A 16,792-nucleotide genomic window follows, 5' to 3' on the forward strand; every position below is an offset into this window, starting at 1 on the left:
CCCTTCCCAAAACATTTCCCTATTTGACCAATATTAGCTAAGCAGCAGTACTTGTAATCCTATGTGTTCATAGTAGTTGTACCCACACGGTGACTTTATCCTATAATTACCCTTACAAAGGGCCTCAGAGGTCACCCTACTTGGGAGCCCCTGCTAAAAATCTAGGAGCTCTAGGATTCTCTCCTCCTTGTTTCCAATAAAGCTCTTATTTCTTTGATTTACGACTTAACTCCTTAGTGTTGTGGAATCACGAACTCAACACGTTTGACATCGTTGTTTTTCCTGTATCAAAATGACTCGTATAAGATGGCTGGCTATGGATGTCCAAAATATAAGTTTAATTTAGCAATTTAGTTTAGCTGCTAAGAATGGAGATATTAGTGTCAGTTAGACCTTGGTTTAAATCTTTGCTCTGCTGTTTTGTGGCTGTGTAACTTTAAGCAAACTACTTAAAAAAGAGCAATGTCTTAGTGCAGTACTTGGAACAAGACAGATGCCTAACAGCAATTATTAACTAAAATGCCCCTGAAAACAATAAAATCGCCAACATGTGTTCATATAATAACTGCAACTATCATTTATTAAAGCTTACCATTTGGGACCCTGTGCTAGCCACTTTCCAAATTCTTTTATACCTAGTAACCCGCTAGGTAACCATAGTCCATCCGATTCCATTTTATAACAGTGAAACAAGATAATTTTCGCATCACTAGGACCAAAGAGAGATTGGAGGCTTAACGAGTGGCTTGGGATTCAACCTTTGTCCAAACCAGCTTTAGAGTAAGGCCTCAAGGACAGGCAAGAGCTGTTCAGAACAGTCTGGCGCTCGGCCTAGACCACCAGGCCTAGGCTCTCAAAAACCCTGGGAGCTAAGTCCTTTGCTGTACTTAGGCAAGGCGCAGGGAGAAGCGAGGCGGGGCGTGAGGCGGGGCTCAACGCAGGGAGCAAGGCGGAGGGCCGTTGCCAGGCAACGCGCCTAGAGACAGGGCGTTGCGTCACTGAGGCGCGACAGTGTCGCCCGTCGAGCCGCTTCCAGCGGCGTTCCTGAGCGGCTGGTGGAGCAGCGTCGCTGCTGCAGGGACCACGATGCCTTGAGCCTGTGGTGAGCTCCGCAGCGCTGTCCTCCCGCCATGTCCTTCGTTAAACTGTCCAGACCCTGGACCCTTGAGTAGAAACCGCGGCCGGGCCTTGGCTTCCAGCCCGGCTTCCCTTTCCGGGCCGCGGTTCAGGGCGCGGGCTGCCGTGGGAGGCCCCGCCGGAGGCACTGTCTCCGTCCGGCGGCTTCACACTAGCCAGGGGCGGCGGTGGGTCCCCCTTTGGGGGTGCTTCTGGGAAGCGGGGAGTCGGGGTGGGAGCCGTAGCTCCTAAGAGCCTAAAACCGCGCTTTGAATATTGCCGCCGGCGCAGTCCGTGGGCCGCAGAATTTAGGGTTGAAACTGCAGGTTGCCGGAGGAGGGACCAGGCGGCGACGCTGGGCCGAGTGCGGGGTGGTTGCCACCCAGCGGGACCCGACCCTCCAGAGGAAAAACCTTTTGCCTGGGGCTCCAGTTCAGAAAGGTCCAGTCGGCCTCCTTAGGCCACTGTATACTGCCAAATTGGCGTAGGCTCCCACTCTTGCCCAGGGCCGTCGCTTGTCAAACTGGCTGCTAACCAGCTCAGATCTGGCTGAGAAAAAACGTTTACTTGTTAATTGCAATTGTAGAGGTTACTGAGGAGAGGAAACTTTGTTATCTTTTGAAACTATTTCTTCCGCTCTTTCTCTTGTGTTACAAAATGTGGATTTACTATTGTTGAAGTTTATCCCCTGCCCCCTTATTAATTAAATGGCAGTGATTATGATTCGCGTCTGTTTTTGCGTTGTCAGGCATGCTATTTCTTCCCTCTAGCAATAACACGTCTAATTGTTTATAATTCCCTCTTCTCCCTTATAAAGAACGATTGCCATTCAGCCCCACCCATTTTTGTTGCCATGAAGTGAACATTTATTCTGGCTGGGCCAGAATAAATTGGGAGCTGCCAATCAGCGAATAATCCAGAATTGGTCACCTTTATATGAAAGGCACCCCTCTGAGAAGTGATGCTTGCATAATTCACAGCTCAAAAGTAGTATGAATTTTTCTTTTTTTATGTTGCTTGGCTTTAGATTGAAAATATTTTCCTCCCGAATATGTATGTATGTTTTTAAAATGTTAATTCTTCGTCATTTGATATCAATGAATTTTATATTTGATCCTTCTTAGTTATTATCCAAACACACACTTCCTTCCCCTTCTTGACCTGAAAAGAATGTCCAAAGAGAAGTTTACAAGTTTAGTGCGTTTTTTCTAAATATTTAAAAAGTGTTTTGTACACACACTAATGCTATTAGAAATCCATCTATTTCCTAATGTACTTCTATGTTAATCTTTTGATACGATTTTTGAAGAACAACCTATTTGTTACACTCTATATCTAACTGTATTAATCTCCTTGATACCTACTCAAGCCGCAGTTTGAGTAAGTAGGGAGTAATAAATACCTTTAAGGACATAGTTGTCGTACTTAACCTGGGTTACTCAAGTTAAAAATTGATAAGAAAGTAGTTAATAATTTCACCTAGACACATTTATATATGTATAAATATATATATTATATATATATATATATTTTTTTTTTTTTTTTTTTGAGAAAGGCTGGTCTTGAACTCTCAACAATCCTCCTGCCTCAGCCTCCCAAGTGCTGGGATTGCAGGCATACCACCACCCCCAGCTATGACACATTGTTTTTATAAGTGAATTTGACACAAAATTTGTTGGAGAATGGATGTTAGAATTTCTAAATACTTGTTAGCTACTTATTCTATAGCACTTGTAGCCTTTTCAATTTTACTTAAATCCTTTTATGAAAAATTACAATTTAAATTTTCAGAGATTTTTTTTTGTGGGGTTTGTTTGCTTGCTTGTTTGGTGGGTTGCCAATTATCCATCAGTGATTGATGTATTTTTATAAGGAATATTTTGACTTTAACAATTCATTTGTTTAAAAAAAAAAAGTGATAACTGTGTTCACCACCCACTGAAAATGTGGCATTTTTGGAATCCTTGATGTTCTTGTAAGTTTTGAAATAACAGTTCTTTATTCAGAAAATCTTTCAAATGTTTTTTTTGAAAACATATTTCTATCTTGCTAGAAAGGACTATGTTCTAGGTGGCACAGTAATTTGAGAGCTGCTAGGGTTTTTTTTGTTTTGTTTTGTTTTGTTTTGTTTTTAGGAAAGCTTTACTGTTTGTCTTTTGCTGGATTTTATGTGGTTTGCAAACTGTTCTATGGGATATACTATTGTTCCATATGATTAATTAATATCAAGTATTTCATGATTTCCATAAACATTAATAATTAGTTTTTATAATTTTACATTTCTTCTTCCGTTAACTTCTCCTACCCTCTGTGTAAGTGCTAATAGATAACTGAACAAATGAGTCAGAAAATTCCAAGCGAATTGTAACCCAAAAGTTGTCAAGAAACTGTTCAAAAGAAAAGAAAAACTAGCTGGTCATGGTGGGTTACGCCTATAATCCCCGAATTCGGGAGGCTGAGGCAGGAGAATCTTTGTGAGTTTGAGACCAGCCTGGGCTACAAAGTGAGCTCAAGTCCAGCCTGAACTGCATAGTGAGAACCTGTCTCAAAAAGCCCATAAAAAGAAAAAAGAAAAGAAAAACTTTGATGGGAGAAAGGGGAAAGGAAAAAATAATATAAACACAAGACAGTTGAGATAGTTATACAGCTGGTTTCTCTTGGTTCATTGAGGGAAAGTTTTGTGCTAGTAATTTTCTGGACAGTGTTTCATGCCTATATCTTGTACTCTGAACAAGTACTGTGAATATAATAATATACAATGTGTTGATTATTGTTACTCCTACTAGCCTGTTTTGAAACTTTTACTGTTATTTCTTATTTTTTTCTATCTAAAATTTTAAAACACAAACCCCCCACCCCATATTTATTCAGGAAACATTATATCCCTATGTAGCTTCCAGAAGAGAATAGACAGCTAAATAGCCTGAGGAAAATCATTTATGGAGAAGAGTGGGCAGATGACAATTGGTGATATGTGCTATGACAGAAAAATGTGTAGTCACCAAAGCAAAACTGAAAAAGTTGTGGCAGGTGACTAAAGGGTGGCATTAACAGGTTGTTTTTGTGAATTTGTACTCTTGGTTTTACTTTATGTTATATACAAGTTGTGTTTTTACATTAGTGATGAATGATAATATTTATCAATATCTTGTTTCCAAAATAAGCTATAAATTTAAGACTCTTCCTTCTGAACCAGGTTGAGAACCACTGTTTCTGCTCTTAAGTAGTCTCTACATAATGTTACCTTTTTTTTTAAATTTTATTTAAGGAGGAAAAAAAAAACAGAAAAAGGGTACAAGTTATACAGAATTTCAGAAAGAATAAACAATGGGAATTCACTAGTTAATAGATTACATATTGTTATCTTAGAAATAGTTGTTCAAGTTACAAAATTAAAGCATATAAAGTGGACTTTCAAACAGTGAGACTGGAAACAGTTTTGTTCAATGATCCAACAAAACTCAGTAATATGATTATCTATCCTATACACTTAAATATATATGCAGTTATATCCTTTAGAGGACTTTCTTTTCCTTTCTTTTGTACAATAACAATTACACATTTTGGGTTTTATTACTCCCACAGTTCTTACTACTTTTTTTTGAAGAGAATAAAACCAAATGTGACATAACAGAACAGAGTCAGTCAAATCAAAAGGATGGACATAATAAGTAATGTAAAAACAAAATACAAGGTGATCAACAATGGTTACCATACTGCCTCTTGCTATCTTAAAAAGAATTGCCTATATCATCAGTTAATAAAATTGAGCAAAAGAGTAAAGAATAAAACCAAAGCATTGAAGACATTACAGGACTTTAAAAGAAGATAATAGTCAAGCAGAATGGGTGTCATAATGAATCTTACTGTCTTCATAGTTGTTGCCTATACTTTTGAACTTGGTACTATCAAGCAGAGCAGAATAGAGAAAAATCAGTCAAAACAAGATAGTGAGGGCAATACAGGGTTTCAAATCAAGTTAATAGGAAATCAAAGTAGGTTACTATAATGTATCCTGCTATTTTTATTTATTTTTCTCTTAATTAAAAAGATAAAAAAGTAAATAATTTAAAAAAGGAGATTGAGATAAAAGAGGGCATAACAACAAAACAGCACAGGTCAAAACATAATCATTTAAGCAAAATAGTGTTTCACCACAATATATCCTGACATAAAAGTAGTTACCATAGTGTCTCTTTCCTTGAAATCTTTGAGTATAACTTCATATACTGTAGCACCAAACATATCAAGACAATGTAAAACCATTCAAGAGAATGACAGTATTACAGGGCATTTAGAACCAACTATCAGAAAATGAACAATGGTTTCTGTATAATCTCCTTGTCTATAAAAGTTTTTGCTTATATTACCACATATAATAAAATCCAATAAGATACAACCTGTTAAGACCGATGGAGACAGAAGAATAAAAGCTTGATGGGACTTCAAAATAAGATGATACTAAATCAGCACTAGCTATTATGATGTCTTGTTTTCTCCAAAATAGCTGTTCCTACCATCCAATCTTCTCTACCTCATTTCTGTTGAGCTCTTTTTCTGCCGTTTGTTGTCAGTTTGTCTTCTTCATTTCTCTTTCTGCTCCATTCATTGTGGCCTCTCTGCCACTGTTTGTGAAGTCTTGGTATTTTCCTTTTTTAGAATATCCTGCAGTAATCTCTGTAGAGTTGAATTGGTGGTTGCATATTCCCTTAGTTCCTCTTTATCCTGGAAGCACCTTGTTTTTCCATCAATTTCCAGGGACAGTTGTGCAGGATATATCAATCTTGGCTGGAGGTTATTATCTTTCAAAGCTTGAATTGTTTCCCCCCACGCTCTTCGTGATTTGATGGTTTGTGCCGAGAAGTCTGGTGTAATTCTGATGGGTGTTCCTTTGTAAGTGATCTGTTTCTTGTCTCTGACGGCTTTTAGTATTCTTTCTTATATTGGATTTCTGGAATTTTGATTATTACATGCCTGGGTGTAGCTCTGTTTGGGTTGTAGGTGGCTGGGGACCTGTATGCCTCATACATCTGAGTATCTTTACCTTTGGCTAAATTAGGGAAATTCTCTTGGATTATTTCTGTGAATAGCTTTTGTAGGCCATCTGTTTGTGTCCATACTTCTTCTTTTATGTTCTTAATTCTTAAGTTATAGATCCTCTTATCATCTTCTAGCCTTTGTATTACTGCTGTTTGTTTTCTTGTTATTTTTAATAAGTTTTTCATTTCATGCTCCCACATTACAAATCTGCCCTCCAGTTCAGATAACCTATCCTTAGTTTCTTTCAAGCTGTTATGCCAGCTTTCGATAGAGTTTTTAGTTTCCTGGTAATCTCTTTGAACCTGCTTCACGTTTTCTATGTTTTCTCTATTTTCTCCATCAAACAATTCTCCCCTTTTGTTCTGTTCTTCCATTCCACCATCTGTTTTTTCTTGGGCGGTGCTTAGCATTTCTCTAACTATTCTACTTATATCTTGCTTTATTTCGTTAAATACTTCTCTTTTGAACTCGTCTATGAGGCTCTGGAGATATTGGTGCCGTGTCTGATATTGCATGTTTTCCGTCCTCATTCTCCTTTGCATTCACCTTTCCTGGATCAGTGTTCTCAGGATTGGGGACTGAGGACCCTTTCTTGTTGCTTTCTCTTCCCATACGTTTTGTTCCTTCCATACAAGCGAATATAGGAGGCCCAGTTTTTTTTTTTTTTTTTTTCTCTTTTTCAGTTACAGTTTGTTTGAATCCGCCGGCTAGGTGTTCCCGCCCACTGCAGTGTACTAGGGAGATACAGACCTGGGCAGCCTCTGCTGGGCCCGCCCCTCCAGGTCAACCTACCAAAGGCTTCACTGCTAGGGTGCACCTCCAGGCACTGGGACCTGGTTTGGGCTAGCCTACTGGGTCTTAGCAGCGTCACCCAGGCCAGGCACTCCCCACCAATCCCACTTGACAGGGGAATATGTGGCTAAAGTTGCGGCAGCATGTTGTTCCAGCAAGTCTGCCCGGTCCCAGTATGTCCTTTGCTGAAGCCTCCTACTCTATGGAAGGGTCCCTGTTCCGCCTGCTCACCGCAGGTCGATGGAGGTCTCCCTGCCAGTCCTGTTCTCAACTCTGTTTGCCGATTCCCACTCAGAGTTTTCATGTGTCTCCCTTCCCTCCCAATTTGGACGCAGCAGTGGTAGTAGGAAATTCAAATCGCGGCTTCCAATGGCGCGGGAACCAGCTTCCAGGCTGCGATTTTATCTGTTCCTGTTATAGCACTGGGATTATTTCCAGTTGCTTTCTCTTAGCTTAGTTCATTCCTGGATCGGCAGGGTATATCTCCCCTTGGTTAGGACTCCTCGTACCGCCCCATTCCTAGATTCTAAGCGGGGTATCTCAGAGAGCCTCCTTAGCTGTTGCTATCTATCCACCATGTTCTCCCGGAAGTCCAGTAATGTAGTTTTCAATTCAAGGAGTCAGTAATGAGGTTTCCTGAATACTAAGTGCAATTATAGGAAAAAAAACTAAAATGTATCCTCACATAATAAAATATCATTTAAAATTAGGTACCACACCAAAACATGCCAAAAGAAACATTTTCTAATGAATAAATCAGCAACCAAGTCTCTATTTCTCTGTCTATCTTTTTGAGATAGGGTTTCACTATGCCATTCAGGTTGGCCCTGAACTCACTTTGTAACCCCAGCTGGCCTCGAACTCACAGCAGTCCTCCTGCCTCATCCTACTAAGTGCTGGGATTACTAGTATGCACTGCCGTACTTGGTCTCAAGACTCCTTTTTAAAATACGGTTTCAGAGAGCAATGGAGGGTGGTCATCCTAAATTAAGCCATCCCAAGTTATGCCACTTTGACACAAGAGTTGTTTTGAGTTACACATATTTTAAAAAGTAGCAATATAAGAAGTACACTCTGCTTTTATTTCTTTTCCCAAAAGCAAGAGGTAAAGTTTCCATATGAGAGCCAGGTATTTAGCTTAGTGACATAAGGGCCTACCTGGCAAGCATAAGGTCAATGAGTTCAATCCCCAGTACCAAAAAAAAAAAAAAAAAAAAAAAAAAACCCTTCCACATGGAAGGAAGACATTCTTAGAGCTAAGCAGTTGAGGCCAAGAAGAATTGGTACAAACCTTCCTCAAGTAATTTCTTTTTTTTTTTTTTTTTTTTTTTTTTTTTGGTCGTTTTTTGAGGCAGTTTCATTATATGGTTCAGGCTGGCCTTGAGCTTACTTCGTAGTTCAGGCTGGCCTCGAACCCATGGCAATCTTCCTGTCTCAGGTGTGTGCCACCGCGTCCAGCTTCCTTAAGTAATTCTTATTTTCCTAGTCACTTTTCCAAACCTCATCTAGTCATGTTTTCACAATTTATTACTGTTTGTTCAAGCTAGCTCTCAGGCCTGCCTCCTTTTGTCTTATTTTTCTTGTGAGGACATCCATGTACTATGTATGTAAAAATATGAAATTAAATCTCTCTGCTTTTGTCTTCTACTAAGGCTTAGGTCCCACTGGAACTCTAAGAGAATAGGAGAGAAATTTTACCTTTCCTACATATATTGATTAGATTTTCATTATATGTTTGCATTAAATATTGAGATTGTATTTCTACAATTTGATTTTTTTCTTTGTAAACTATTGTGGTGTACTTCAGTCTGATTGATAAGAATCTTACTGGGGAAAAATATTTTTACTGGATTTTGATTGAGTTGATACAGGAAAGTTGAAGAAGCTTAACTTTAATTTGGGAAGTAAAATAGGTTAGAGATTAACTACTTCCCACTCAGGCAAAAAATTTGATTCCACTCTCAAGATGAACCTTTTAAACATTTCCAGGGGCTGGGGATTTAGCTCAGTGCTTCAAGTACCTGCTTGGTAAGTGCAAGGTCAGAAGTTTGATCCTGGGTACCAAAAAAAAAAAAAAAAAAATCGTATATCAATGAGAGAGAATCTGTGCACATTACAACATCCCTCTCTACTTCTAGATGGTAAGGCATTCTTACATTAAACTGAAAGCCGCCTAACTTACATTATTGACCGTTCTGTTCTTTGTAACATGGAACATGGGTCTTACTTCTTCTTCCACATGACAGCTCCTCAAATATTTGAACACATTATGTTGTACAGTGCTGTCATCAAGCTATGCTATCTTAGAATGAATCATTTTGTTTCCTTTCCAGACACATGAACAACAAAATTTTTTAGCTGATAAACTTATATCATGAGCCAGTATATCATAGTGGTTAAGAATGTGAGCACTATACTATATGAAAAATAGGAATTCAAAGTTTATTTCAACCCCTTACTGTATTTTTCATGAGCTACTTAGTTCTATTTCCTTATCTGTAAAATAAAGATATCTGTTTCTTAGGATATTACAGGAAATAAATGACATAATATGGTATATGAAGGCACTTAATTTGACATGTAAGCAGCCAGGAAATGCTCTTAGGAAAATTAACTAAGGTAAACAAACTTTCCATTAAGTACAGTCACTTAAGTGCTTTTGTGTGTGTGTGTGTGTGTGTGTGTGTGTGTGTGAATCATAAGAGTGTGTTTTTTTTTTTTCTTACAGAGGTGAAGAGTAGAATATATTTATTGAGGGAAAGAAAGCTTCTGTCTGAAGACAGACATAAGGGAGTCCTGAGTAGGTTGCCCCAAGAGTTTTTGACTTGGTAAAATTACAGAAATTAGAGGTTCACCATCTTTCCAATATCATAAGTGTATTCCATTTTCATATTTAGCAGTAGGATTTTGAAAACATAGAAGTATAAATCTTTACTTTAAAAATACAGTCATTTAAACAAATCCCATGTTAAATTCATATAAATCTACTGAACTTCCAAATTTTTTCTTTTTTTAAGTGTGGATATATTTCTACTTTTATATTCTATGTAAAAGTAACTTTTATATATATATTTTACAGAAATTATGTGAAGCAACACTTTCTGAATTCTAAAAGACATCATTTCATCATGGGACAGCAAATTTCAGATCAGACGCAACTGGTTATTAACAAGTTACCAGAAAAAGTAGCAAAACATGTAACATTGATTCGAGAAAGTAGCTCCCTAACTTACGAAGAATTTCTTGGGAGAGTAGCTGAACTCAATGATGTGTAAGTCTTTCTTTTTCATTTTATTTTTCCCCTTGAAGTTTGCATTATATGATGGCAGTGTAAGAGGTAACTGAAGTGTTGATTGGTAAGATGAAATGTACCCATTTCCGTGAGTTGGAGTTTGCCATTCACAAGTACAGTGCTCTCTAACAACTGTAAAGTTAGATTTGTACAAAATGTGGCTTCGTAGTGGGAAACAAGAACTAGAAATTGGTACAGCTGAATTATTTTCACTGGGAAACTTTATTTCCTAAGGCTAGTTGTTTTATTTTTAATGGCTTCATTTATTTTGCTATAAGTCACTTCGTTGAATCTGATGTCTTTATTGGTGTTTAGAAAGATATTAGAAATGATAAAAGGAAGCTGCAATGTTTAAATGTCTTTGACCTGATTTAAATTGGTGTTGATAACATGATATTGAATTATCATGCTCTAAAAATGTTATATTTTTGTTAGAATCCTGTGCTTCTCAAAGTTGCTAAAAGAGGACAGGAAAACGTATTTAATATGTCCAATCACATGTTCTACTTGATCAAGCTCCAAATTATGTAAAAAACAAAAACTTTGAAAGAGATAGTTTAAAGTTGCTTAAACAGAACTTAAGAACAAGATATGTTTACACTTTTTTGGGGGGGGTATCAGGAATTGCACTCAGGACCTTGCACTTGCCAGGCAGTTGCTTATGCAGGAGCTAAACCCCCAGCCCTATTTTTATGCTTCATATCTGAGACAATAGTCAAAATCTCATTAAGTGGAAACCAGCTAAGCCGTTTAAGTTTCAGTTTTTTGGACTTGTTTTTCCTAGAGTTTGCTAGATATTTAAAGACAGTTGAGGTACAGATATGACAAAAAAGCTGTGGACTTAAAAAAAACTTGAAAATTAAGTTGTATATCTATGTTTAAAACATTCTCTATCCCTGTATCTTAAGAATGCAGTTATCATGATTATTAGTCATTGCTTGTCTTAAGGTATTTTTCTTCATGTTTCCATCTCTTTCTGAAAACGTTTCTGGAGTCTGGTTTCATAGTTCTGTTGTTTTGTATGACTTCTCATAAAATTAGCGGATGTGATCATCTCTTTTCAGAACGGCTAAAATAGCTGCTGGCCAGGAGAAACATCTTCTCTTTGAGGTACAGCCTGGTTCTGATTCCTCTGCCTTGTGGAAGGTGGTCGTACGGGTGGTCTGTACCAAGGTGAGACTCAGAAAGACTTCCGTTTCAGAGCTTACACTGTTTTCATGGCTAGGACCACATTTATGTAATATTATATAATGGAAATAAACATTAATAATTTGGTGATCTCGAAAACAGAGTTTTGATACAGTTGTTGCCTTCCAGCCAACTATTTGTATCTTGCCAGTTATTTAACTGCTGTATAGCAAAGGTTTTTTGTTTACATGAAATAGTTTAATTTTTTTCCCAGTTTTTGTTTTTGCTACATGTTTGTAGTACATAATGATTACATTCCTTGAGTTCATGTACATAATACATCTTAATTGTTTTTAATCCCCTTTCTTTCTCCTCTCTCCTCCCCTTCCCTTTATCTTTCTTTTTTGCAAAAGATCTATCTCTCTTTTTCCTATTACCTTTTATCTTACTCTTTATATTTTCCAGTTTTGTCACATAAGATAAACCATTGCAAGGGCCAGGAGTATAGCTCAGTGACACAAGCACCTGCCTGGCAACTACAAGTTGGGCTACACAGTGAAACCCTAGCTCAAAAAAGACAAACAAAAAAAATTGTACTTTGCCCTTCTGTATCTACTGTGAGACCTTATCTTGACATTCTGTATTCTGCTGTGATTATCCTTAAATAAAGCTTCATTTATTTTTAAAATAATTTTTAAATGGAATATTTGAGAAGAATAATTTTAGAAAAATTAATAGGTTAATTGAAAAATACATGCTAAGGTGTATTAAGAAACTTGAGGAATTATATATTTTATCATTCTTGTACACAGAGTAAAGCTGTATATTTGGTGCTTGATTCTTTGTTTCTTATACTCCACAGGCAATCCATAATGAGTCCTGTCAGTTTTCTTCTCAAAATATATTTGGAGTCTAGCTAATTCTTACCATCTGCAGTATATTCTACCGTATTCCTAGCTAGTGACCATATCTCAGTAGGCTTGTGCTAGTCACTTCCTAACTGGTCTCCTTGCTTCTGCCAGGTTCTCCATTCCCCATCCTATCTGTCTATTCTCAGCACAACTGGTCTATTCCACATCACAATTTGAAGTGTAAAGCAGATTGGTCATTTTACTTCTTGGTTCGCAGCTCTCCAGTGATCACTAAATACTTGGAATAAAAGCCAAAGCCATTACTGTAACAGCAGAGTTCTGTATATTCTATCACTACCTTACCCTTTAATCTTATCTGCCACTCTTCCCCCTCGTTCTCTTGAAAGCACTGTGGTGGACTCCTTGTACTCCTCACCAGCTACACTTTTGCCTTCATATTAGTCTCTCAAGTGATGGACTTTCCCCCCAGATACCTATATATTACAGATTGCTATATACTTCTTCCAGTTCTTAAATGTCATCTTTAAGGCCTCCCATGTCGCCCATCAGCATTCTTTCTTCCGAATGTCATCTTCTCCATAACCCTGATTTTTATCTAACTTCATTAGTATTGTCTGTCTCTCCTATATATCATATAACTGGCATGAGGGTAGAAATGTTTGTTTTATACACATTGTGTCTTTAGTACCTAGAGCATTGCAGTTCCCCTGCACCATCTACATTGTGGGCACTTTGAAATATTTATTGAATGATCCTATGATTAGACTAGTTGTAGTGTGATAAACTTCGCTATTATTAAACTTTTTTGAATCACTCCATGATTTCTTCTGTATTACGCAGTTCCAGGGATAAACTGGCCCACTTTCCTCAGCTATGAAGGCCTATTCTGTAAGCCTCTATAAGTTCCTATCACCTTTTAATTCTATTGATTTGTTTTCTGTGTAGTTGGTTATTGCGAAGAACATTATATAATTACATCTCTACATAGATCTTGCCTTCCCAAAATTTAATCAACTTTCTGATAGATTGTTGTCTCATTTTCACAACACAGACTCTGATTCATTCTTGAATCTCATTATTTTCTTTCACTGCTTTTAGAAATATTAAGCATAAACAAATTATAACTTATTTTAATTTTAAATATTTAAATGTTACTACTATAGTTTTCTTATTTACACTGTTTGTTTTTGCATGCTGGGGATTGAACCCAGGGCCTTGTGCATGCTAAGCCAATGTTCTCTATGTATCTCTCCTCGCATTCTTCACTGTTTTCTAAGTACTTTCTGACTTCGGCTATTACATTTACTTGATATCCACTTTAATAGATTTTCTGGCTTCTATTCCCACTGCCTTTTGTAGCATCTCTTGTGCTAAAAAGAAGTCTTTCATATCCCTAACCTATCTTTGATTACTTTGAATTCTTCTTCCAAAAATATTTGAGCCTTATCCTACTAGCCTTGGTCATCTCAGAAAACAGTGCATGCCCTACTCCTTAACTAACTGAAGCCATATGAAAGCATTCCTCTGTCACTGTCCTGTATATCTTTTCAATTTTATAAACTTGAAAGGGAGAGTTAGTCTGTAGAGTTACAATCTCTAGGCCATTGATCTCACTTTATACTAAATGAGTTTTTGTTACAGTTCAAAATTCAGTCACTTTTTGTTAGTATTTAATTTTGTTTCTTTAACAGTTTTGGTACAAAGTAGAACTTCAGTATATTCAAGAAAGCCTTCTGTTTTTTCACTTGTAATAGAATGGCATATGGTTATGGGAGTCAGATAAATACCATAATTAAGAAATTCTTTAAGAAATTAAAGTAGAGCCAGGGAGTTAGCTCAGCAGCATAAGCGCTTGCCTGGTAAGCACAAGGTCATGAATTCAATCCCTGGTATCCCCAAAAAATTAAAGTAAAAGAATTGTAAAAACTAATCTCTAAAATCCATTTCTTAACTCTGGGGAAGTCACTTAACCTTATCTCCTAAACAGGATGATGCCTAATCAATCACATGAGACAAATTTGTAGAAGTTTTTTGAATCTTACAAGTGAAGAGTGTTGTTATTCATTTATTTAGTTTTCCTTTTTTAAAGTAATTTACAAATATTGAAAACCTCTTTTTTCTAGTATGTTTGTGTCATCTCTAAATATTGTGTCATCTCTCACCTGGTTTTTATTTCCATTTTCTTTGTATTTTTAGATTAACAAAAGCAGTGGCATTGTAGAAGCATCACGGATCATGAATTTGTACCAGTTCATTCAGCTTTATAAAGACATGACAAGTCAAGCGGCAGAAGTGTTGGCTCAGAGCTGCACCTCTGAGGAGCCCGATGAAAACTCATCTTCTGTAACTTCTTGTCAGGCTAGCCTTTGGATGGGAAGGTATGTGTACATAATGGCCATGTTTCTCTGATTTTCCAATATATAGACCACTGAGAGCTCATTCATATTTTTGCTGGTATTCCTATTGACACCCTAAATCTTTTTGTCTCAGTTGGTATCAAGTCAAACTGATCAAGTTTTGGGTGAATTCATTCTTCTATTTATTTTATAGTGCAAACTAAATTAAGTGACTCATACCAGGTAATGTTTCTGTCAATACAGTCTCCAGGAATCTACTCTTACACTCTTTATAATTGTATTTAATGCAAAAAAGATATTAATGACTTTCTTTTAATAGATATCTATGTTCTTAGATACTCAAAGCCCTGAAGGAATTACATTCAAGGATTTGGCAAAATTATTCTAGAAAGTGTTTAACTGTAAAATTAATTTTTTTTTTTTTTTTTTTTTTTTTTGTCTTGTTCTTTTTTATCGGTACCAGGGATTGAACTCAGGACCGCCTGCTTGCAAGGCAGGTCCTTATGCCGCTGAGCTAAATCCCAGCCCCTAAAATTAAAATTTTTAAAATCTTGGCTATAGGACTTGGCAGTCCATTCTTTTGTCTCTCTATTATGTTTTTTAACATGTGAAAGCTCCCACCTGTTACCATTTGACAGTCATGACCATAATTTAAATTTGTAAATTCTTGTTTGAAAAAACATGTACAAACACACTGATATCCTGCCTTATTGTCATTCTGGGTAGACAGTAGAAATCTATGTTGGTAGTGTCTTTTATTGTAAAGTTAAAGTGTTCCACAAGAATTTCTAAAGAGAAATTTTATTTATAGTTGCATTTCTTTATTTTATTTACAGTTGCATTTTCTGGTCCATTCTTAACCATCTGGTTTCAAAATGCTATGTAGTAGTTGAATTATATTTTTCATTTATTATTTCCTGTTTATCTTTAGTATAGTTTTAAAAATGTGGGCTATATGAGTGCTAGTGACATGACAAATGATGTTGTAGGCAGTGTTGAGGCTTCCCTTTGTTTTACTTTGTAAAGTTGATCTTTCAAAGGCCAGAATCTGATTTTCTGCATTGTTCTTTTTCTTTTTTTTTCCGAGGGGAGGGTCCTGGGGATGGAACTTAACAACTTCACACTTGTCAAATAGGTACTTGTACTACTGATCTATATCCCCAGCCCTATCTGCTTTTTACTTTTCCCTTTTCAGAATGGTGAATTTTTAAAAGTATTTTTAAAACTAGGAATTGTGTTTACCCATATATATATAAACCACATGGTTGCAAATAAAAATAATACTTCTTTTTGCATCGTCTTTATGAAAGAGGTTAAAGTGTTACCCATTTTCCTGTGCCCTTGAGCCTGAAACTCAATACCTAAATGGTTAGTTAAGTCTGCATGTTTAGTTTGTATGTTTTTAATTTATAGTGATACGCTGATGCACTAGTTGACAGAAAAAGACTTTGCAAATTGAAGGAACTCTTAAGAGGTCTTTAAGTACTAGAGCTTTATATATGATGTATAATTTGATTAATGATTTGCATTTATTGAGTACCTATAGGACATTAGAATTGGGGTATTAATACATGTAAAAAGTTATTAAATTCTCTCAATGACCTCATGCAAGTTCAATTATTGACCCATATAAGATGAAGTAGCAGGTTTAGACAAATAAATACCATTATTAGAAATCAGCCTAGCTAATTTCAGACCTGTCAGTATAGAAATGCTATAATGTCTTATCACTTTCTGACATGTTATGGTTTAGATCTAAAGTATCCCCCCAAAGTGAATTAATCCATTGGTGAATTTATGGCTGAATGTGCTACTGGGAGGTAAGGTCTGATTGAGGTGGAACACTGAAGCCATTAGCTTAATACAAGAAAGGTGTATTCTTGTCCCCAGCTCTTCCCTTCTCTCTCTACTTTCTATCTGCCATGAGGTGAGCACATTTTCTCTGCCATGCCCATCCATCACTGTTTCTGCCTTGGAGCCAGCCAACCATGGACTGAATCCTCTGAATACCATAAGCTAAAATCAGCCTTTCCTCTTTAAGTTGTGAGTGTCAGGTATGATGTCCCAGCAATGGAGAAATGACTAATACATGGAGGTAGAAAAGAACAAGGCCAAATAAGAGTGAAACCTAACAAGGCAAATGTTAAGTCTTGTGGCTCCATGTCTGGCTCTGAATGTGGTGGTGAGATGTGAAT

General features: G+C 36.8%; 1 protein-coding gene across 2 annotated transcripts in view; it reads left to right on the top strand.

Annotated features, from left to right (window-relative positions):
- Window positions 1-964: 964 nt before the first annotated feature.
- The window catches only part of Rnf141 (ring finger protein 141), a 29,230-nt gene continuing 13,402 nt past the window's right edge, over window positions 965-16,792 (top strand). Inside the window, exons 1-4 of one of the 2 annotated variants that reach the window (XM_003465695.5) lie at window positions 965-1,102; window positions 10,028-10,219; window positions 11,305-11,413; window positions 14,437-14,618. In XM_003465695.5, coding sequence (XP_003465743.1) covers window positions 10,077-10,219; window positions 11,305-11,413; window positions 14,437-14,618 — 434 coding nt within the window. In that variant the 5' untranslated portion in view covers window positions 965-1,102; window positions 10,028-10,076. Of the gene's footprint in view, window positions 1,103-10,027; window positions 10,220-11,304; window positions 11,414-14,436; window positions 14,619-16,792 lie in introns of those variants that run through there. The other variant, XM_063251914.1, reaches the window with a different exon arrangement.

This window comes from Cavia porcellus, unplaced genomic scaffold, assembly GCF_034190915.1.
Source record: "Cavia porcellus strain 051 isolate PalLab524CR breed Dunkin Hartley unplaced genomic scaffold, mCavPor4.1 scaffold_6, whole genome shotgun sequence".
Classification (NCBI taxonomy): Eukaryota; Metazoa; Chordata; class Mammalia; order Rodentia; family Caviidae; genus Cavia; species Cavia porcellus.